The sequence below is a fragment of the Triturus cristatus genome, chromosome 2_1, assembly GCF_964204655.1.
Source record: "Triturus cristatus chromosome 2_1, aTriCri1.1, whole genome shotgun sequence".
In the NCBI taxonomy this organism is placed as follows: domain Eukaryota; kingdom Metazoa; phylum Chordata; class Amphibia; order Caudata; family Salamandridae; genus Triturus; species Triturus cristatus.
This window is the reverse complement of record NC_140581.1, coordinates 594,953,230-594,977,320: the sequence shown is the minus strand read 5'-3', so window position 1 is coordinate 594,977,320 and position 24,091 is coordinate 594,953,230. Positions and strand designations below refer to the sequence as shown.

Here is a 24,091-nt window from a genome sequence, read left to right as displayed (position 1 = left end):
CAATATTGGACCTCAGGATCTTGAATCTTTATCTGAAGCGAGAGAAGTTTAAGATGCTCACCCTTGCGCTGCATCTGGAGGACTGGATGGTGTCGATCGACTTACAGGATGCGTATTTCCACATCCCCATCCTGAAGTCGCACAGGAAGTATCTCCAGTTTACGGTAGGGTCGCAACATTATCAGTTTGCGGTCCTTCCGATTGGTCTTACTACTGCACCTCGAGTCTTCACGAAGGTGATGGCAGCCCGTCTCAGAAGGTCGAGGATTTTGGTTTTCCCCTATCTGGATGACTGGCTGATCAAAGCAGAGTCGCCAGAGAAGGTGCTTCATCATCTGCAGGTTACGACTCAGCTGTTGTACAAATTGGGTTTTTCGATAAACGTGCCCAAATCTCACCTGGTGCCCTCTCAGCGCAACCGGTTCATAGGGGCGGTACAGGACACTACTGTGTGTGGAGCATTCCCACCTCCACAAAGGATTCTCGACATACAGGAAATGATTCCTTTGTTTTACGATGGAGCGGTCGTTCCAGTCTTGAAGGTCCTTCGTCTGCTCGGTCTGTTTGCTTCCTGCATTCTGTTGGTCAACCATGCACGATGGCACATGAGGGCGCTCCAGTGGTGTCTCCGCAAGCAGTGGTATCAACTCAAAGGAGATTTCGGGGAGTCTGTGGGGATCTCCAGAGAAGCTGCAGTGGATCTATCTTGGTGGAGGGCAATCTGTCTCAAGGAAAGCTCTTCAATCTACCTCCATCTGTGGCCACAGTGATTACGGATGCATCCACTTAGGGGTGGGGTGCGCATCTGGGGGATCTGGAGATCAAGGGTCTTTGGTCTCCAGAGGAAAGGTTGTTTCACATCAACCTTCTGGAATTGTGGGCGATGCGTTTGGCACTCAAGCCCTTTTTCCCCTCCCCTTCGCGGTCTGTCAGTTCAAGTCCTGACTGACAACACTCCCCCGAAGTGGTATGTCAACAAGCAGGGAGGAGTGGGGTCGCTTTATCTCTGCAGAGAGGCTCTGCATCTCTGGTCCTGGGCTCAGGATCAGCAGATTTGTCTGTTGGCAAATCATCTGGCCGGAGTTCTGAATGTGCGTGCAGACAGTCTCAGTCGGCAGTTCTCCGCCTACCACAAGTGGAGGTCGTTCGTCACATTTTCTGGATGTGGGGAACCCCGGTGGACCTGTTTGCCACTCACGAACGCTCACTGCCCGTCTTTCTGCAGTCTCCAGTATTCGGTGCAGGGAGCATTGGGGGACGCGTTTCAGTTGAGATGGGACTCGCGTCTCCTTTACGCGTTTCCTCCCATACCCTTGATTCCTCGGGTTCTGAGGAAGATTCGCCAAGACCGGGCCCAAGTCTTATTGATTGCCCCGGATTGGCCAAGAAGGGTATGGTATACAGATCTTCTCCACCTCTCCTCGTGCCCTCCGTTCCGTCTCCCTCTCAGGGCAGACTTCCTCTTGCAGTCAGAAGGGCAGGTTCTACACTCCCACCTCCAGAGCTTACACCTTCATGCCTGGAGATTGAACGGGGCAACCCGAATTCTTTTTCTCTCCCACCAGATGTTGATGTAATTTTGTCTGACAGACGCCATTCCACCAAATCTGTCGATTCCTATAGGTAGTCTAAATTTGTGCTCTGGTGTGGGGAGAAGTCAATTGATCCTTTTGAGGGCTCGTTTATCTGACATTCTGCAATTTGCCCTTTCTCTTGCTCAGCAAGGTTTTGCTGTAGCCACTGTAAAGGGTTACTTATCGGCTTTGTCGGCATTCCTTTGCTTGCTGGATCAGCCATAATTTAAATCGCCTATTGTTTCACGATTTCTAAAGGGCCTTACAAACAAGTTTCCTCCTACTCCTTTTATTGTGCCTCAGTGGGACTTAAATCTTGTCTTAACTTATCTGATGGGTTCTCCCTTCGAGCCCTTACACAAGTGTCCCTTGAGACTTGTCTTTCAAGACGGTTTTTCTTATTGCAATCCCCTCGGCAAGGAGGGTAAGTGAGCTTCAAGCTCGGAGTTCGAAACCCCCGTTCTTGACCATTCATGCTGAAAGAATGGTACTCAGGACCAGGGCTGCTTTTCTGCCTAAGGTGGTATCTCCCTTCCATCTGGGGCAATCCATTACCCTCTCTACCTTCTATCCTCCCCCTCACTCTTCCAAGGAGGAGGAGCGGCTTCACCGTCTGGACCCTAAGAGGGCAGTGAGCTTCTACCTTGACAGGACAAAAGACTTTCGAGTTGATGACCAGCTCTTCGTGGGCTTTGTTAGCTGCAGGAAAGGCATAGCGGTGCACAAGCCTACACTTTCCAGATGGATTGTCTTGTGCATCAAGATATGCTACTCTTTGGCTGGTAAGGAACCTCCAGAGGGTTTAAGGGCTCATTCTACTAGAGCTAAGTCTTCCACTTCTGCTTTGTCTAGAGGTGTTCCTGTGGAGGACATTTGTAGGGTGGCAACTTGGGCCTCCCTTCACACTTTCGCGAAGCATTACTGCTTGGATTCCGAGGTGAGGAGGGACGGACACTTTGCTCGTTCCGTCCTTCAGGACTTTCTGGTTTAGAAGGGTGGACACCCTCCTCCGGGAGTGGGACTGCTGTGGCAATCTTTTCACAAGGTGAGGAATCCACTGGCAGATGTATCCATCAGAAGAACAAGTTACTTACCTTTGGTAACGCTTTTTCTGGTGGATACAGTATCTGCCTGTGGATTCCTCACTGACCCACCCGCCTCCCTGTTGTCCACCCTTGTGTACCTACAATTCTGATGATGTTTTCAAAATGTATGTTACTGTCAAAGGCAGTGTTATTTCTTCTGCCTTTCTATTGATTCTTCACACTGTGTGTGTTGCATTGTATATTATGTACTGTGTATATATTGCTGTCAGTCCGTCCGTGTGCCTCGAAGGCATGGAAAAAAGGGTGGAACTGACGTTATCACGCCGACTAGGTCTTCTTATGGAGCCGGTGACGTCAGCGGAGTCTCGTCTCTGTGACGTAGTCTTCGACCTCATCGGCGTGGACTGCTACAAAAGTTTCCGAATGTTGCTGGCGCAGGGGATATTCACAAAGTGAGGAAGCCACAGGCAGATACTGTATCCACCAGAAAAAGCGTTACCGAAGGTAAGTAACTTGTTCGTCACTGCATGATGTCTGTTACCGACCCCCACCTTGTCTGCCTCTGGTGTCTCGAGCGTTACCATGATTTGAAGAAATGCTCGGACTGCCGGATTATGGCTCTGAAGGCCTTATGGGAGAAGGCTATAAAGCTCCTTGCGACCCGGCAGTTGACACCGTCCAGCGAGACTGTGCGGAGATGCCTGTTCCGATCGAAGAAGAGGTCGCGGTACCACTCCCAGAGCCCAAAGTCCAATTCGTTCTCTGTCTTGGGGATATTCTGGTAAGAGACACAAGAAGTTCAAGCGGACTTCATCTACACCTCTGCTGTCATCCGTCGACGAGATGGGTAAGAAGCGCAGACGCTCTAGGCACAGTTCTGCAGAGCCGGAGCCAGGGTTGACTTTATGCCTCCCTCAGTTTCTAGGAGCTGGACTGACTCCCCCCTCCCCCCCACCCCTGCTCAAATTAAAGAATTTTACGAGGCCATGCGCTGTGAATTTTAGCGGGCCGAACCCTCTGGTCCCTTTGAGTTAGAAGGGGCCCCATGGGGATCAACACCGTCTGCTCGAGCAACTGCACCGGTGGAGCCTCGTTCATACTACGATGGACCTCCTGCATTCGCGTGCCGAAGACACACATGACTCCTTCTCAGACGCCCCCTTTCATCGGAGCTGTTGTGGACACTGCAGTTTCGGGCCTATCCTCCGGAGCAGCGAGTCCAGGATATTCAGGTTATGATTCCGATGTTTCAGCCTCTATCCTGGATTTCGATGAGACTGACTCTATTTGGCCTCATGGCCTCCTGCATCCTCTTGGTAAAGGCTCTGCAGTGGGACCTGAAGTTTCAATGGGTACAGCATCGAGGAAATCTCACCGATGGGGTCCAGATCTTGGAAGGAACTGCGAGAGATCTGCAGTGGCAATCTGGTCAATGGCAGACCCCTCTTCCTTCACCAACCTGAGGTCTGTCATGACAGATGAGGCTGCCATCTGGGAGAGGTGGAGATCCGGGGACACTGGTCTCTGGCGGAGTCAGGCTTCCTTTCAATTTGTTGGATCTTGGAGCGATTCGGTTGGGATTGAAGGCATTTCTTCCCTCTGTCAAGGGGAAGTTAGTGCAGGTGTTCAGACGACACCACCTCCATGTGGTACTGCAACAAGCAGTGCGGGATGGGGTCAGGGACCCTTTGTTGAGAGGCCCTGCGTCTCTGGACATGGCTGGAACAGCAGGGCGTATCCCTGGCAGTTCAACACCTAGCAGGTAATCTGAACGCCAGGGTGGCTGAACTCTGCTGCCTAGCAGATCATGAATGGCGTCTCCAATAAGAGGGGGTGCAAGGGCTCGTTAATGAGTGGGGAGAACCTTAGTTAGATCTGTTCACCTCTGAAGAGAACGCAGTGTCACCTATACGGAGCGCTTGAGTTTCTAAGTCTATCGCTTGACGATGCCTTTCGTTGCGAGTGGAGCTCAGGCCTGCTGTAGGCATTTCTGCTCATGCCACTCCTGCCCAGGGTTCTGAAAAAAATTAGGAGTGACTGGGCCAAAGTCCTCCTTATGGCTCCGGACTCGGCAAGTGGAGTCTGGTATCCAGAGCTTCTGAAGATGAGCGTCTATCTTAACTCCGATCAGGCTGCTGTTTCGGGAGTATCTTCTGTCGCAGCAGCAGGGGAGGGTTCTCCACCGAACCGGTCAACTCTGCTCCTCCATGCGTAGAGATTGAGGGGCGGCAGTTGATGGCTTTTGGCCTTTCTCCCGTGGTATTTAATGTTATTTTGGTGGCCCCCCTCTGAGATGGTATACGCCTGCCGTTGGCAGAACTTTGTATTATACTGTACCGAAAGGTCTGTTGACCATCTTTCTGCTTCTCTTTTCACTGTACTTTTATTCATTCTAACCCTTGCCCAATAGGGCTGTGCTTTGGAAACTCTCACGGTTATCTTGCTGCTCTTTCTGCTCTGTCTGCTTTTTTCGGCTGCCAGACCAACCCTCTCTCAAAGTCTCCAACTGTAAATGTTTTTAAAGGGGTTGGTGCACTTGTTTCCGCCCACGCCCTTTCTTATGCTTCAGTGGGACCTTAATTTGGTCTTCACTTATCTTGTGTGCTCCCTTTGAGCCTTTACACATCTGTCACCTCGGTTGCTTACCATCAAGACAGCCTTTTTAGTGGCGATTACATCTGCCCGGTGAGTGAGTTGCAGGCATTGTCTTGTACACCTCTCTACATGTCTTTTCTGGATAAAGTGGTGCTTCACACCCGTGCATTGGTCTTGCCGACGATTGCGATCCCTTTCCATCACAGTGCCCACCTTCTTTGCTCCCCCCCCTGCGTACCTCTAAGGAAGAGGAGCGTCTCCACCGACTGGACCCAAAAATAGTGTTGTCGTTCTACCTTGAATGCACAAAAGAGACCTGGGTGGGCGACAAACTTTGTTGGTCGTTCTCTGCATTAAGATCTGCTATGCCCTGACCAAGAAGTATCCCCCTGAGGGATTAAGGACCTATTCCACCAGGGGAAAGGCTGCAACTAGGGCCTTGGCTCGGGGTGTCCCAGTCCTTGACACCCGTCAGGCGGCAACGTGGGCTTACTTGCACACGTTTGCCAAGCACTACTGCCTGGATAGTCTGGTTCACAGGGATGTGCATTTTACCAGTTCGGTCCTGCAGCACTTCCTAGTGTAAGGGATTGGTCCGCAACCCACCACTGGCATGGTATGGCTTGGGTATCTACTTCTAGGTAAAGAATCTGCAGCGTATCAGATTAACAAGTTACTTACCTTCGGTAACGCATTATCTGGTAGATACTCTAGCTGCATATTCCTTACAGCCCCACCCATGCCTCTCTGCTTTGCAAACTAATTTTGTAGGGCTATTGTTACTCCCCTTTTCAGGGCCCTAGTTTTGCACATGACTACGTCAGTTAACTTCGTGGCTCTGCGCTTCTAGCATGGAATAAACTAAATGTGCTGACGTCTGCATGCCTGGGTGGTGCCTATATAGGTACAGCGATGTCATAACAGATGCTGCCGACGTCATCAAGTGGAGCCACCTGACGGTGCACACAAAGGGCGTTACTCAGCAAACGTTACCGCATCCAGCTGAACGCCTGGGAAATTAAAAGGTAGGTAATCTGCATCAAGATAGAATCTCTACCAGATAATTCGTTACCAAAGGTAAGTAACTTGTTCAATTCTAAATGGACATTTCCTTGGCAAACTAATGGTCTGTAGCTGTTGTGTCCAGGTTTGTTTTATTTAATAATGGGCATATGTATTCCTTGTTTGTGTCTTCTGGAAAGATTCCTGTAGTTAAAGAATTATTGATGATTTTTCTTACTGGTGTGGCAGCAGAGGTAGTGGAGTGCTCATGAACAATGGGCAATGATGGTGGACAATGATCAGAAGAGCAGCTGGCTGGCCTGCTTGCTTTGACCAGATCTATTCGTTCACTTTGTGATATTTGAAAGAATGCAGAGGCTGGGTTAGCCTACTCTTGGAGTGATGTTTGGGAAAAGGGTTGGTGATGGTGCTTTTCTCTTGTATTAACTAGGAGTCCAACGTGTCTGCTTTGGTTGTTTATTGATCTGCCAGTTTGTCAGTAAATTCCTTCTATGCATTTAGGTTTACAAAATCTGAGAACTTTTACAAAATTCTTTATTTGCACATTTAGCATTTTGATATCTGCCTGAATAGTACTTTTTTTGATAGTTTGTATATTATGTGACTTTTCTCAACTGTTTTGAGCCGGGTGCATGGCACCTTTTATAATTTGTTGTTTTATCTTTCTTATTTCTGTATTTTTCCAAGGTGCTTGTTTTGATTGTGTTCTGTTTTGTTGTCCTTCGTGATAGTAGGATATTAAAAGCATCCTGTAGCCACTCAGTTTTTGAATGGTATTTATTGTGTCTAGATCTGTGTTGGATATTAGTTGTGTTTTTAAGTATTCAAAATGGAGATTGTTCCATAGATGGATGGATGGATGGTGGTCTTGGGTGTGTTTTGTGGGTTTAAAAAAAAAAAAAAATGTTTTAATGGTAAGCTACCAAATGGTGGTCTGATCATGTGACTGGAGTAATCCCTTAAAGAGTAGCAGGCTCTGGATTTGTACAAATGACATCTAGAATGTGTTCAGTGATGTTTGTGTACGATCTGGCGTAGTTTCAGAGTGACTAGGCCAGTGATAGTTTTTGGATGGGACGTATTGGGTTTGTCAAACCAAATGTTTAGGTTAACAAGAATTTATAGGTTGGAGTGTAGTGTTATAAGGTTTGAAACTGTCTAGCAATGGGTTTGGGTATGCTGGAGTGCTAGGTCCATAAAGGAGGAGGAAGTTGGTGTAGTGTGCATCTGGCGATTAGGTCTAACAACATTGTAGTTAAAAGTCAGCATTTTCGAGATGTATTGTGTGAGGAGGTGGACTAGCTGCTTTATTCAAGCATTTTCCTGTACGATTTCACATGATAGCCTGGAGAAACTACTTCACACTGGAGCCATGTCCTCTTCCAACCATGGTACAGTTATGAAGAGTAAGTCAGGTTGTGTGTCATTGAGTAGATCATAGATGTGGCGCTTGTTTTTAGAGTTATTGCGCATTTGTTAGTTGGCAGTTTAGCAATGGAGTTTTGTTGGTGGTGTAACTTTTTTTCTAGAAGAGTGAGCAGTATGTTTTGAACTTGTACCAGGTGCGTCTTTAGTGCTGGTATTAACTGTATGAGGATAGAAACAGTGTGGTCTATATTGTATTCCTCATCCACAGGCTTCGAAGGCATTTTGTTGTGCCTGGTTGTGTAGGTGGTGAAAATGGTGGTTGAGTGATTTGGTGAACTGTGTTTTTGTAGAGTAGCCTTCTTATGTAATAGACATGATGTGAAGCTGTGAAGAGTAGCATGTTTGTTTATTTTTTGCGTCTTAGGGTGGAAGGTGTATGGGTTAGGGATGGTGGTGAAGTTTGTGGTTCATGTTTTAAGGCTCTAAATTGTGCAATGAAGGAGACTGGTGAATTAGAGTTGTTGTGTTGGCATATATATGGTAGGTGTTGCTGAAGATAGAAAATGTCGCAGTAAAGATTTTAGGATGTGCATTTGTGTAGTCGCGTGTGAGTGGGTTTGTTTCTTTGTGGTGGAATGCATTATGAAATTGTGAGATTTTAATGTGGTATGTTTTTTGTTTTTGTGGAGTAGTGAGAAGATGTAGTGGTTTTCTGAGAAGGGAGGTGTGCTTGTGCCATTCTGTGGTAGTTTGGTTAAAAGGGCATATAGGTGTGATTTGTGGGGGTTTTGTAGTGGTTGTTGATACATTGAAATATTGATAGGGTTTGTTTGAAGTAAATGAGTAGTGTATTTGCTGTGAGTGTTATGTTTGAGGGTCTTTATGAGTTTTGGTGGTGGATAAGTGACAAAGGGCAACCTGTCCTGACCCAGCCCAAACGGGCAACTGTCCTTGTCCTCTCAGCCCTTTGCCTCAATGCCTGGGCTGAGATGCCCTAAGATTAAATAGCCCTAGGCCAGATAACCTTCGGGCATTCAGAATCCTAGACCTAACCAATCAGAATTCTAGCCCTATGACCAACGGGACATCTGACCCTTTCAACCAATCACAGCCCTAGCAACCAATCTAAAGCCAATCCCTAGGCCCAATAGAAACCCTATCCTTAGAAACCAGTCAGAACCCTAGACCTATCGGCCAATTGGAACGCTAACCCTTAGCCCAGAAGAAATCCTAGACCTAGGAACCAATCAAAGCACAGATCCAACAACCGTTAAGACACTTATTTAAGGAACATGTGACCATGAAAACAAACTGAGCCGGGCCGTGCTCCTGAAGTCAGAATCTCCTTGGATACAGACATGTTCAATCTTCACTTTGTCGTTCCTGTTGAACCCTGCAAGTAAGTCCCAAATCTAAAGCCACATAAAAAGCTTTGCGCACTTCAACAAATCAATTTTTCTTGCCAGAAACTAGTGCCTCATATCCTTTCCAAAGACAGTCTAAACCGTAAAGTAGATTAAGCAGTCTCTTTAACATTCCTTGAAGTGTATTTCACCTTTTTTACTTTTTAAAAAAGGGGGAGAAGGATGGATTGCCTTCTATGGCCCTGGCAGCATAAGGGAAAACTAAGATTTAAATGGTTACAGGCAGAAAACAGCAGTTTTAAAAGTACATATTGCACACAAACCAAGAAGTAAATTTCAACAGTTGCAGGTAGAGGAAAAAGCAGTTATAAAGTTTCAGGAATACACAGCGCAAAAACTGTTTTCTTACCACCCTATTTTTTGTCTGTTGCTCACTGGGCTACTTGGGGCGCACAGGGAAGCTGGGGCTGCAAAATGTAAGGGCATGTGCAGGTGTGCGAGGAGGACTCTGGGTTGCTTGGGAGTAAGAAGGCCAATCAGGAAAGCACAGGCTGGTGGGCAGGGAGGTGCTCTTGAAGTCCAGAATCTCCTTAGATATAGACAGGCTAAATCCACACTTTGTAGTTCCTGTTCAGCCCTGCAGGTGCGGTTAAAATCGAAAGTCACTCAAAATGCTGCTTTTCGTGCACTTAAATCACTTTTAGCCAAAAAGGAGTGCTACATATACTTTCTGAAGACTGTTTAAACCATTAAGCAAATTAAGCAGTCTCTTTAACACTCTCTGGTTAGCTTCTGAGGTGTATTTTGCCTTTCTGCCTTGGTAAAAAATAAAATGATAGGGGGTGGATTGCCTTCTAAGGCCTTAGCACAGTATAGGGGGAAACTAGGAGAAATGTTTATGGCAAGCTGTTTCTAGAACAGCAGACTAGGCTGTCCCTCATTATTTTGTTTGTCCTCTAAATTAAGCACCTCAAGAAATTAGACTATAGAAACAAAGTTAACTGGCAGCCTTTTTCTCATCCAGAACAATCTGTATAACAGTTGGAGCAGATGAGGCCCCTCTGTCAAGATTAGTTTGTGTTGTCTGTCCTAACCAATGGGCACCATTCGTGAGAGTATACTTTAACCTCTCTTTTCCTGTTAATATGGTTTTTGTAAGACTCCAGAGTCCCGGGTCCTCTGGCAACCTTGACATTTAAAACAACAATGCTAGACTTGTTCTTCTGTGTGGGTGTACGTGTTTGTATTCGAGTGTGTGCATATATAGGAGAAGCACACTCTAATGGTAATATAGTCTTTCTCAAGATGTTAAATGTCAGTCAACACCGAATGTTTTCAAATTTAATTTTCAACATCATTGACAAAGAACAGACTTTATGCTCTATGAAAATATACTGAAATATTTGTGTATATACCATCCATATAAAACGTGCGTCACAATTTCCAGAATATGCCATGACATAACCTAAATATTGAATCTGTGAATAGTTTCATAATTCAGTGTATATACATAACTAATCACATGATTATGTCTGACCTCTGAGGTTTGAATAGGTTAAAACGTTTTCTTAGTTACGATTTGTAATGATTGTGTCGATTATTGGAGATTATTTGTTTATATATTTTTCTTGGGTAGGTGACTTTACAGTAATACACAGCCCTAAAAAGTATGATCTCTGGACCCAGATCTGATTAGTCCATAAATCGAGGGAAGATGTGTTGTTGACTGGGTTTATGAACCCTGTCCCCTGGTCTGGCAGGGTGGGTCTTTTGGTGTAATACCAAAATGAAGATTCCCCACATACATTGGCTTCATGCATGTAGGTCCTCCAGTAACAAATGTTGCCCAAGGGACTGTCAGAATTTAGTTGCAAGCATCAAGTGTGAGTGTGTAACGTGCAATACCTAAAGAACGTGATAGCAAAAAATGTATTGCATATGTGCTATAAGCTAGCATATTAAGAGCAAGTGAAAAAGTACTCCTCAGTTGAAAGCCTTGGAACGGAATGTTCGAAACCCTGTGAGAATTCAAACATAATTCGTGGTTGCATAAGCTTCCCGTGCTTAAGTAATTTATTTTCCTAGATATATTGTAAACCTAATGCATACATAGAAAAATGAATCCGGTTTGAACAATGCAGCCATAGCTGAATGTACTATCCTTTTTCTTTCCATTTTAAACTTGTTAAAAAGCAGAACATGAAAAAACAATTTAGTAGTGTAGTCTGTCAATGTTCAGTGATTGAAGTCCTATAGTTACCAATACCACACCGTAATTTCATAAGCAAGATTGTGATCTTTTGAGTCGTGGAGAGCATCACATATGTTCACAAGACCTGCCATTGGTTGTTTTTTTTATGTAAACAATTTTGCATAATTCAGCCCCTGTTGAACCCTACCCAACCGTCGGCTGTAGTGGAAGGTAATGGGGAAATGAGGGGCAGAAGCAGCACTGGGTGGAAGGGGCAGGGGGGGGGGGGAGGCTCAGGGGTTATGGCTTAGGTCGAGTATGGGCAGCGCATGCGCTGCTCTGCTAGGCATCCTTTATTCAGGTAGGGACTTGAAGCTCTGCCCATATTTTTCATTTGCTGGTCAGTCCACTATAAACTGTGCCTGTTCATTGGTCAAGAGGTTTGGTAGTCCCTCCTTAGTACCACCATATCTCATTTTGTAACCTCCCATGGTGGCACTCTGTAGGCTTTAGTTACATCCTCCGAGCACTATTTTCCCAAATAGCTTTGTCCTGGCTGCTGTTGCAGGCAAGACAAGCTCTATCCTAATGCTTTTAAAAAAAAAAAAAAAATAATAATTTATAGCCCAAACGTATTTGCAATGCAATAGGTTTTGCATTTGCGAGAATTCAAGCTTTTGGCATTGTAAATGACAATGCCTTTTATCTGTTTTGAAAACAACACATAAATAAAAGGCATTGTCATTTACAATATCAATAGCTTAAACTAGCATAAATGTAAGACGTATTGCATTGCAAATGCTTGTTTAAGGTGGGTGGGGGTAGAATTTGGGAGGCACAGGTGGGGGGAAGCAATAGGGGTCCTCTGGCGGGGTTCAAATGTACGAAAGAGCAACATGAAGCTTGCAGGTGAGTGGGGGGGGAAAAGCAGACAATTGAGAGAGGAACACTGAGCGCATTAGAGTGGAGGAGACAAGTACACAAGGGAAGCAGTGGGGTAAAACACATGAACTCTGGTGCTTAAAGAAGAGTAGCACCTGAAAGAGCAGTGGAAGGCATAATAATGCACCCATGTCGAAGGTGGGACAAACACAAGAGGAAGGAAAATACAGTCTCATTTGCTTATTCTTATTCATTAGCTGACAATCAAGCCAATCCATTGTACAGAATGTGTGGGCACTAGTAGCTTGTAAGATAACAATGTCTCGCAATAGACCGTGCATGAGCTATATTTGGTGAGACCTAAGAAGACAAATGTAGGAGTCCTTATTCCTCCTTCAGCGGAGCAACTTGGTTCCTTTACTAGACGGTTTGGGAAGAACCGCATCCTTTTCCAAATGCCTCACAATGAAATCTGCATTTATTCTGTGACCAGAGACAGTTGATAATTGGCTCTAATAACATTTGAAACCGCCTCCTCGGAGTGAAAGTATACTGCGATAGCCTATAACTGAAGGTAGTAATTTACCACTCATGAGATTTGCAGATTATCTCCAAATGACTTGCAGTTATTTGCCAGATGTTCTATAAAAGGTGCAATATAAAGTTGGTGGGGTCTTCTTTAAAGCTTCCTTCCCTCATTTTCTAACCCTCACATGTTCCCTGTTCTAAATCTGGTCTGCAGATTGCAGCCCCTTTTTACTCACCCCCAACTGCTCCTTGGGTCAACCAGTACAAGTTGATCAGGCTTTCTAAGCAAGGACAAAAGACGAGCGTTTGGTTCTTTGACATCCAGACAGACATTTGGTAGTTGCTATCAGCAGGGACTGGGGATTAAACTGTTCTGAGTGAGGATTCATTTTTCTGTGTTTGCTAAGCCTATGGACCAGCTTTCCATCAAGATTTTATAATCTGATTTTAGTGTTTTTAAATGATTTAAGTGTTGATGGGACGAGAAACTGAGGTCCCAGTTCTTACATGGTTTTATAAGTATAAACTGTACCATGGAGAAAAGGTTAGGAATAAGTAATCCAATGAAGGCTAATTAAAAAATCCATCGCCTTATTGAGTGAAGCTTTATATGCTTGATACTAAAACATTTTATCCTTTTGTAGAAGGAAGAAAGCTTTGTAGCGATCTATATGCAGTACATCTTGCTCTTGGAGCGGCTCCTTTTTCTAGTGTTTTCTACAAGGTGTTGGTTACCTTCTTAGGTCATCTGTTGGCTTGTCAAATCTTGATTTACAGGTACCACTTATAAGGTACAACATCATGCCCAAAGGCTACATCCGCAATCTTGACCTTTTAAATGGTACTTCAGGAAAGTAGCTTACTTGGGAGTGGGAGATAATTGCAAAGATATTTAAGGAATGGAATTGTGAATGTGATGGTGCTTTAATGCTTATGGGCAGATCTCTCTGCATGTTGACCTGCCCAGCCCATTGAAAAACACCATAAATTACAAATTTCATCTTCTAGTTTAAACTATAGTTTCCCAAATGGAAGACCATCCGCGATGGGCAGAAATAAAAAAAAGAGGCAAGAGTTTCCTATTCAAAATGGATTTAGTAGGGATAGTTAAATCTGGGTTGCTAATGGATTTTTACCTCTTACTTGTATAATATAGCAAAGTGGATATAAATCTTCCCAAAGCACGTTCAAAAACACTCCATAATCTTCTCAATCAGTAGGGTAAATGCCAAGGTGATTCATTTAAAGTAATCTCTTGGTGACTGGGTCCACACTCTGCTACTGAAGGTATTCCATGGTTTCTTTTGAACCTCAATAGCATTTCAACACAAATCATTGTTGTAGTTACGTAAAGTATGAATATACGCGAAGAAACCTTCTGATGGGGCTCATTAAAAAGTGGTGGTAGTTTTAAAACTCTGCATTGACATTTTTGGCATTGCATTTGAGCCAGCACCTCCGTCTAAATCGTGTGCTGTTTCCTTTCTTGTTACCAATGTATGTATCACAAGCTGTATTATAGTTCCTTTTGGGCACCCCTAGATTAACTTCACTTTTTTCCTTTCTCATTTTACAGAATGTAGCACCTGCACGACCAACAATCCAATTTCAAGGTCTCCAAGGAGTGAGTATTCATAGACATTGTGACTTAGCTCTGCCGCGAGTTTCCTTAATAATTTTGTTCGCTACTGTTGTCGCTTTTGTAAAACTTGACAAGATTAATACAGTTAAAGCTAGCACGTGGAGCAGGTTAACTCAATGACTACATCCGCAATCGATTTGAACTTTAACTATAGCACTGTGTGCATAAAATGGGGGAGCAGTCTATGTTCATTTTGCTCAATAGGAATGGAGGGTATCAAACAGGAAACAAAATCTCCACTTTCTTTAGATTTATGAGCAAATAAAGATAGCAGGTGAAATAACAGATATATAGGCGATAAACTGGGATTGGAACTTGTTGCTTCTGTAAGGAATGGAGTCCCCAAGACATTTGGGAAATGCAGTTTTATGGTTTTGTTTTTCCCGGGTGCTATACAGTGGCAGAAAGAGAAGCGTAATGTTTATTTCTTAGGTGCTCCTGACATAGTTTTGACCAGTACAAACTATGTCTTCCAGTACAGAGCACCAGTTTCAGCAAGTCTAGCAGTGACTGTGAGATGTGGGCTTTGATAGTTCTTGTTTTTAGGTCCTGCCTAGCGTTGCAGCAGGGAATGCGCTGCTCGCTCTGTGAGGCATATTGTAGTAGGAGATTTTAGGAGTGGAAACCCCGCCCATCTTTTTGATTGGTTTGTTTAATCGTTCATGATAAACGCTGGCTTTTCATTGTAAATGAGGCTTCTTAGTCTCTCCTTGTTACTGCCCCGTCTCCTTTGGGTGGCCCAGCCGGACTGTATCGTTTACTTGCGGCGTTACACTGTCTACTTTATTAGTGGGTAAGCACTCTTTTGTGTTCATTTTGCTTTCGCAGAGGGTGTTCACACTTCACGGACGCCATGTACATAACTTAAGTAAGCACGGGCGCCGCGTTCATTCTGCTTTCGCAAGGGCGCTTGCGCTTCACGGGCGCTATGTACATAATGTAAGTAAGCACAGGCGCCATGTTATAGCACAGCAATTGCTTTTTTTGTTGTCTACTGCTTTTTTTATTTATTTACTGTTTTTTTCACTGTGGCGGCACACGTGCTTTGTTGAAAAAGTAAAGAAATAGATTTGTTTTTATTTGTTTACTTTTTGCTACAATCGCGGCACCCGCGCTTTACTTTAACATGGTTAAAGGTAAAGTGCGGGTGCCGCATTTGTTGAAAAAGTAAAGAGATGCATTTTTTTTTTTTTAGACCTATAGAGAGCTTGACGACAAATCTGCATTGTCTCTTCACAGATGGCACAATGTGGCACGCATTTGCTCCTCACAGACATGCACTGAGGGCAATGTGCGGGCCTGCACTCTGCACAACATGTAACTGCGCTGGCATGCACGGGCCTCTCAAAACTAAAGTAATATCTGCAGGAAAGCACCTGGCAGCCCCCACACCCTCTACCCTGTAATAGCATTCCAGTGGGCCCCTCCCCCACTGCAGGGTGGTTTTACGCACCAGCAGTAAGCCTGACCAAAACCAGTTCGCCCTACAACCTTACACCAGCAAGTCGTCGTGTGTGGATTAAAAGATTAATACCTTTTGGTAGAAAATACATAAACCTAATGCAGCTGGTGCTCACGTAAAGCGCTCGGAACACCTTCGGGTCGAATTTGCTCTATATAAAACTGCCAATAAAAAATAAACCTCATCTGGACGTGGATTCTGAGCTGTCACCAGAGGACTGAATGTACCCGTCCCCTCACATGCGCTGCACACGCTCTGTGGCATATCTGCCTCACATCCTCTCGGGGGAGAGTAGGCCTTCCTTGCCTCTCATACTAGCCTTCTGCTGCGTGCCTCCCCCTCACTTCCGCTGCCCCTTGCGGGTTTATTGCAGGTTTCACGGTGCGAGCTGTGCGTGCTCTCGCTCGCGGGAGGCGGTGTCTGTCACCTTCTCTCGCATTACCCTTCCCTGCCTCCTTTATGCATTAATTGCAGGTTTGTCCCACGACCAGGCTTGAGCAGCGACGGGCGACAGCGTACTACTGCCTTATACCTTCATTGCTTCATCCCTCACTCGCCTTTGTAGTTATAGGCGTTTCTTACGACAAGCAAGGCTGGCAGTAACTGTGCCTCTTTGTACATGTAGGCCATGCTTACCAGAAGTAAGGCTGGCGGTAAAAGAGACACAGTTACTGCCAGCCTTGCTTCTCGTAAAGAATTGGTGTTTGTGCACCACATTACAGATTTTCAAAACACATAAATAAGACAGTCATTTACAATACCAATAGCTTAAACTCTCACAAATGCAAGACCTATTGCATTGCAAATGCTTATTTTTTTCCTGTGTTGGTTTTTGTTAGGTCAGCTTGTGGGTTCGCCTCCATCTAAAAAATAAAAATTAGTTGAAGGCAACTTTGCAGATCAAAAAGCCATTACTTTGGTAGTCCCTAGCACCTTAGATAAGTACTTAATGTGTGGATGTACTCCTTGTAAAAGGGCAGCATGCTGTAACTTGGTGCAGTCAGCCAATGGCTGAAGGGGACCGACTCCTTCCCCATAACGCATGCTGGAGTGGGTAGAAGAAGTGTGCATGACTCAACAGAATAATTAATGAAATATGTCACACAATTTCAGTAAGCCATGTCTTCCCTGGACCGGAATCAAGCATCCTAGGACCGGTTTCTGGCTATCAGCCAGGATAGCTTGACTCCAGTGGCGTAGTGAGCACGGGACCCACGTCTGGGCATACCCATCCCACTTAGGGCAAAAAGCGTTCCAACAAACAAATGATGGACGGAATACTGACAATGCAGACATTCTCCCCCAGTCAAGAGATCTGGGTTAAATCCATCGTTCTTTTGCCCACTACGCCACCCCAGTTCAGACATGGCCATATGCAAATCAGTCTTGACCCTGTGCCTCATGGGAACAGTCCAGTGGGGATGGATGGCCACCTACTCGAGCCCTCAGAGTGCAGATACGTTTTTAGCAGGAGCTTTTGTGCTCAATACTACAGTGCTGTGCTGAAGCACTGGAAACTCGCTAGTGCACCGCCCTCAGCTACAGGACTCAGTCAGTCTCCGAAAAGCAGGCTCCATTGGCGCGGTTGCACTGACAAATTAAGTTTACAGGTATATCATTGCACATGCACTCAGTGGTGGAGTGATGACACTGCAGCATTGTGCATGTTCATATCTGGATGCAAAGAAAGCCACTGCAGTCCCGCTTCTAGTTTGTCGGAAGAGAAGGATCCCTGACTGCACTCTTGCAGGCGGCAGGCAAACGGACAGACTGACTGATAGTAAAAGAAAACAAGCATTGACATAGTCAATAGGTCTCGCATTTGGGACCTTATAAGTGTTTAGCCATGCAACAGTTGCATAACTAAATACTTATAAGGTCCCAAATGCGAGACCTATTGGCTATGCCAAGCGGCCGTGCGGCCGCGAAAGTGAAAGTAATTGGGGTAAAACGCGGCCCGCGCACATGCACTGTAGCTCTAGGCTGGCCTGGTAGCACTTTTTGGAGCCCTCTCAATAAGTCTGGGTCAGGCGAGACCTAAATAGTGGGAAGTTACTTAGCACGGAGTGCTGGCAATAGAAAAATGCATTGTGCGCGCTGTTTTGGTGCAAATGCAAAAAATGTGGATGTTAAAGTAACGTCTAGCAGGAGCAAAGCTGTCTATAATGCAGCAGGTGCAGCGCCACCAGGGCTATTGGTTTGTGGGGCATGCTCCACCCCAGTTACTGGTTGTTTTTTACTGCCAGATCAGGAGATGTAAACCTTTTTATTGCTTGCATTGGGGCCCATGACACCCTTCTTACACAACAGACTTAATGCAATTCCCTATTTTGAGATTACAATAAAATCATAAAAATTAGCCCTAGAGGCACTCAGGCAAGCAGTCGAGATTTTTGGTTCGAAACCATCTAAACGTTTCCTTCCCCATCTTTATTTCTCCCAGGACATGAAATCAAATGATCTTGACAAGACTGCAGTATTATGAACCGCTTTTAGGATGAGATTAGCTTCTTCAAATACATTGGTATACGGAAAACAGCAAACGAATGACAGCCCACATTTGTGCTTGCTTTATCAGCTGTTCTTTCAGTTCTTGTCTGGATTCAGTTATATGATCCTATTTTCTAAGGTTTGTGAGACTTGTCGCCCTGTTTTGGATGGCTTAATTTGGCCATCCATTCAATTTAGAAGTGCCGCTTTATGCAGCCATACAATACTGCATTTGCAAAGGGTTAAAACATGGCTTATTTGATCCACAAGAATTCTCTATCCACAAGATTTAAGGCAAATCAGTCCTAAATTTCTAAATAAAACATTTCTTGTGAGGTCCCACCCCTTAACATTTTATAATGTATGCAATGAATAACCCTAATGTTTTCTGCCGGAATTGTAAGATTATACCCTGACTGATTTTGGAAGAATCCAGTTCCTTGACTATAAATTAATGGTATTCCTAATCCAGTGAAATCCACCAAATTCCATTAGTCTTACCTTCACATTTGGTAGGTAGATTTAAAATCCATTGCCCACCTGACCCAAGTGATATTGTCCCTTGGCTACTGTTGATTGCTCTCCTATTTTCTCCCTCAGTACAGTTGAAGCGATTCAGCAGAGCCAGTCTCTGTGGCGGTCCTTCTCAAAGGCTAGAAGGGGCAGCATGGAGAGGTACTGGGTATCATATTGTAATTAGTGCTGCAGAACAGGGAAGACTCTGACTGAGGTCACAGCATGGCCATGGGAGATGAGCTGTTGGAAACCGGGCAACCGGGTTAGCAGTCACCAGGTTCCCAGCACAGTGGTAGCTTGGCTCGAGCGGTTGGGGGTCAGGCACCGTGTTAAGCGTACGTCACACCCTCACAATAACCATGCGTTCATCCGTTCCAAAAACGACACTACACCGTAAAAATTATGGGAGACAAGTTGAAAATATATGTATCTTATTTTCTCTTAGTTGCAGATTTCATAACATAAATACAATACAATAGGATTTTTCTACAAAAGAGCAGGTCAAATAAATAATGCTACTTTGGAATTTCAATAAATAGGTTCAGGTCATCATTAAGCAAAGAATAAATAGGTGTGCAATAAATATAGACGGCAAATAAATACAGTCAGACAATAAATACAGTGCAAGAATAAATTAGTGGAAGACAATAAATAAAGCACCTTCAATAAATAAGGTAAGCAATCAATGACAGTTACAGATCAGATCACTTTCATGAGGTAACTTGGTCTTACTTTGCCCATATACAGCTTGTGGTCATTTGGGTGGCATGGGGGTGTCCCACCTAGATTGGTCAAGGCTGGGGCTTAAGCTTAGGCAGAATGAGGATAACCTAATGATCTGGCCCTCCAAACTACACAGCCCCACACAGATGTCACTGCACCAGTCTCAGTTCACCCCTGGCACTCCCAGGCTGGTTCTAACACCCCTCTAGCCCCTAGAATGGTCTTTTAGGGCTCCACGGGGCCTTAGACACCCCTTCTACCACTTACTGTCCCTTCTTCGACGATCGGCTCCGCTCGGCGCCGTGTGGCGGCTCCGGATCGATGTCGCTGAGCGGCCTCGACTCGATGTCGCTGAGCGGCCTCGACTCGATGTCGCTGAGCGGCCTCGACTCGATGTCGCTGAGCGGCCTCGACTCGATGTCGCTGGGCGGCCTCGACTCGATGTCGCCTTCCGGCGTCGCAGGGACACGGTCTCCACTCCCGACCTCCGGCGCGCTTCACCTCAGTTTCTGGCGACTCCCGACTCGACCTCGGGCGCCTCTCCACTCGACCTCTGACGGCTCCGGGTACTACGTCTGCTTTCTGTCAGCGCCACTTCTCTACCTCAGGCCCCAGGTCTCCAGGCTTCTCGACTTCAGGACTTCAGGAGGACACTGCTGAACAGGTCAGGAGCTTGCTGTTCTTCCACTTTAAGGCCTGTTGCAAATGTTCAGATCCTTAAGATGGTTCTTCTGGACTTGGTCCCACACAGGGCTTTAGGCTGGGCTTGGTCAGTAGGGACTAGCATCAAGGGTGGGTTTCTGGACCCCACTCCAAGCACTGGTTTCCACCCCTGCTGCCTTACTCCGACCTCCTTCTATATTTGTCCTCTCTCCTCTCTAGTCAGATGCCAACTGCCACTCTGAGATGGCCTCCCAACATTCTAAACTGCCTCCCACTGTCACAGGGTTCTAGAATGTTACAGAAGGTTCTAGAAACCTCCAGTGGGTCCTGGTGATGTCACAGGTGACAATGGGTGTCCACCATTTTGTGTCTCAGGCCCTCAGACAGAAGTTCCAGGGGTAGGGAAAATGGCTCCCTGACCCTGCATCAACACTAAAAAGTCTGGTGGTTCCCAAAAAGGAAAAATTATAACAGGGTTTGAGGCAGAAGTGGGACATAATAAATAATGAAGAGGAGGGACCACCCAAAGGGCTGACAGGTCTAACATGAGCTAATTGAGAAGAACGTCCTCCACCTATCGGGGTCCTACAAGTCCTTTTTACAGCTAAAGTGTGCACATAAATGAGCGCGAGTTGTGTACTCCCATGTGGGTTTAATTTAGGATACTCCCTTAGATCTGTGTTACTCTGTGGTATGTGTATCGCTCCCTATGGTCGTATAGACAGTGGCGTGTGTTTTTTCCCATGTGGGGCTACAAGAACAACATGGCAAATGGGAAATAGGAGGAGTCTAGCGAAGAGTGCTTCAAGCCAAGTGGATATTAATCTTGTGCAGTCCAAACCTTTAGAGGAGAGGTACCTCTATTAAAGTCTATTGATTTCTTCTGCAATGAGAGGAGACAGAAAAAAGCATTGCTGCAGTAGTATGTGTGGTATATAGCAATTTAGTCTGCTTCACATATGTGAAGGTGGCTTGGATATGTGCAGGTGTTAGTCTGAGGTGATCCTCAATGATTCAGAAAAGAGAACATCTTCAATGAACTCCTCCCTAACAGAATTATGAAAATCTAAGGGGTCCAAGGTAGAGAGTAGAGCAACAAGAAGCCAGGGCTTGAAATCCGGGATAATGTGACGAGAAGCAAAAATGAGTGTTTGCAGGGGTGGAGGGTAGTCTCTTCCATGGTCCTCCCAAGAACGCCCCACAAGTTTAGCTGGAACATTTCCACTTTATGAGAAGTGGAAGACTGTTCAGAGTATTCCCTAAATCTGCGGTGCTACGGACTTTCTATGAGACTACCAATATCTAGCAAAACCTCAGAAGGACAGCAATGTTAGCATTAAGTCTCCTGAACTGGGAGAATAGATCTTGAGTAACCAATCTGAGGATGGAGAGGATGCCCATGCGCACTGTAGTCCAGGGGAGGAGTCACCTATCCAAGGATACTTCGAAGACTCTTCCAGGACAACAACGTGCAAACATCCGGACCCAACACTAGGCGGCGATCTATGCACAGATATGAATGTCATCAGCCCTACATGCCAAGAACAGATGCATACTGGTAAGTAGCATATTCAATTCAAGTGACATCCTGTGTGTTTAAAAAAAATATATATATATATATATATATATATATATATATATATATATATATATATATATATATATATATATATATATATATTCTCACTCACTCACTCACTCACTCACTCACTCACTCACTCACTCACTCACTCACTTCCCTTCAAATCCAACCTCTAGTCTTAATGGGTCCAGTTTAATCGTTTTATCTGATAGACTGCTAGCTGCAGATTCCTTAACGTAGAATTATCCCCAGGCGTGAGACTGGACCCAGAAAAGTTTCTTGCCCAGCATCTCTGCGTGCCGGGGGGCTGCCCCACGCGACTTAGCCCTGACATCCTCCGCGGGCGCGAGGTCACACAATCCCCACCCCGGCGCACTGACATCAGTTTTTCTTTTCTGCGTGCAACGCGGACCCAGATCGTGTTCCTGGCCTGTTTTCGGGCCTACTCTTTCTGCTTTCAGCTTTTTTCTTGGAAACAGTGTGCGAATGCCTTCGGGCTTGAAGACGTGCTCGTCTTGCGCCCGCCAGATGTCGGCGATGGATCCTCACCCCATCTGCATGTGGTGTTTGGGGGAGCACCACGACTCCACGGATTGTGAGGCGTGTCAACAGATGAAGCTGAAGTCCAGGCGAGAGCGCCGAATGAAGCTCCTTTCGGCACGTATGTCCAGGTTGGCGTTGTCGCTGCGTCCGTCCCCTGCGGAAGGGTTCAAGAACCACCGCCTCTGACATCGTCCTTCTCCCAGGCTGCAAGGGCGTCGCTCACAGGTTGGTAAGTGTTGCAGTCTCTCTCTGAGGCCCGGTCTCCGGCCTGTTGGGGACGTGGGTTCTACTCGGGTGGTGCGGCCATGCGTGTCTCCATCCTATCCAACGTTACCCGGCGCAGGGGAGCCCAGATGGAAGCCTATGCGGTGTCCTTGCAGGCCTCTTTGGCTCTTCCTGGGACGTCTGCGGATCCCTTGCTGCATGCAGGGTCTTTTGCAGCAACGCCAACCGCTCCAGTCCCGGCGCCGACTGGTTCGGATCCAGGTTCGGAGGATGTGGGACCGTCTGGGTGCGGGCCTTCGGGGTTCCCTCCTTCAGACCCGGGCGCCACTGCCTCGCCACAAACCCCCGCAGGGGTCCCTGTGGTGTCGCGGGAGGTTGCCGGGCCTCGGAGCGTGTCCTTGAGTCCCTCTCGGTCCTCTGGGCAGGCGGCGGCCTTGTCCGAGGTGACGCCGCTCAGGCGCTGTCAGCTGCTGGCCCTTGCAGCACCGCAGGGGCCGGGTAGGAGTTTGGGCGTGTCCCCGGGCCCCCCTTGACCCTCACCGCAGGCGGCTGCTTCGTCAGAGGTAGAGTTGATGCCTTTTCGGCGCCGTTCCTTAGCTGCCCTGACTCCGGTCTCCTGCGCCGCGCGTTGTGGCGGAGGTCGTTCCGGCATCCCCTTCGGCACTGGTCGCCGTTGACCTGACGCCAGTCGCGGACTCAACGTTGCCGGGTCGTTAAGCCGTCTTCGAACGCCCCCTCCTGTCCAGAGGTTCGGCGGTTGTTGCTTTCATCTTCCGCCGCGTCGTGGAGATTTCCCCGGCGTCTCCCAAGGACGGCTCATTGCCGTGCCCGCAGTTCTCCCCGGAAGGGCATCAGGTTCCCCATTCCTCGGCCCCCTCCATTCCGGTCTGGGCCTTTCCTTCCTCTGGTTGGCCTGGGGGACGGCTGCCTTAGCTTGCAGCTATCGCCCACCGACTGCTTTCCCGGCCACTGGGCCCTACGGAGGCCAGTGCTGCCTTCGCTCGGGCTGTTTCCACAGCGGCGGGGATCTTGCGCATGGGCGATCCAGCTGCCCATTTCCCCACGGATCATCTTTTGGAGGTCCTCCATCAGGGTTATGGGGGTCGGAAGCTGCTTCTTTCCTTTGAGGCTTTGCTCCACACTTCTCTTTTGGGGGCAGCCTGCCACGGGGGAGCCAGTGCCCCAGCCACTTCTGCACCATCCTGCGCCGCATGACCAGGTCATTCTTTCCTTTCACCCCTCTACCAGCGGTCCGCTTTTACAGACTGCTTTTCCTCCCGCCCATCGGTGTTGTCGCTGGCTAGATTCTTGGACGCAATATCTTTGCCTCCACCAGTGCGGCTTTGCGGGCCCTTAACACTTTGTTTTGGCACGGGCCACTTCTTTCTTGTGGGACTCGGCGGAGTCCCTTATGTCTGCCACTTCTCAGGAGGGTGCCTGTGTTGATCTCCGGCACCATGTGTTGGATGGCCGGGAGCTGGCGGCCTTTATTCTTCGCTTGCCTCTGGAAGTTTCGGATGTGCTTGGTGGTACCATGGCTTCTTCGGTGGCCCCTCGTCGACATGCCTGGCTATGGGATGGTGTGTTCCCGGAGAACGTGAGGGAATGGTTGGTGGACCTTCCTTTTGATGGCACACTTTTGTTTCACGCCTCTGCGGACTCTGCCATTCAGAG

General features: G+C 46.7%; 1 protein-coding gene across 1 annotated transcript in view; it reads left to right on the top strand.

Moving 5' to 3' along the window:
* The window catches only part of ELL2 (elongation factor for RNA polymerase II 2), a 269,731-nt gene that overhangs the window by 75,698 nt on the left and 169,942 nt on the right, over window positions 1-24,091 (top strand). The window contains exon 2 of the mRNA XM_085632502.1: window positions 14,148-14,195. Coding sequence (XP_085488628.1) covers window positions 14,148-14,195 — 48 coding nt within the window. The remainder of the gene's footprint in view (window positions 1-14,147; window positions 14,196-24,091) is intronic.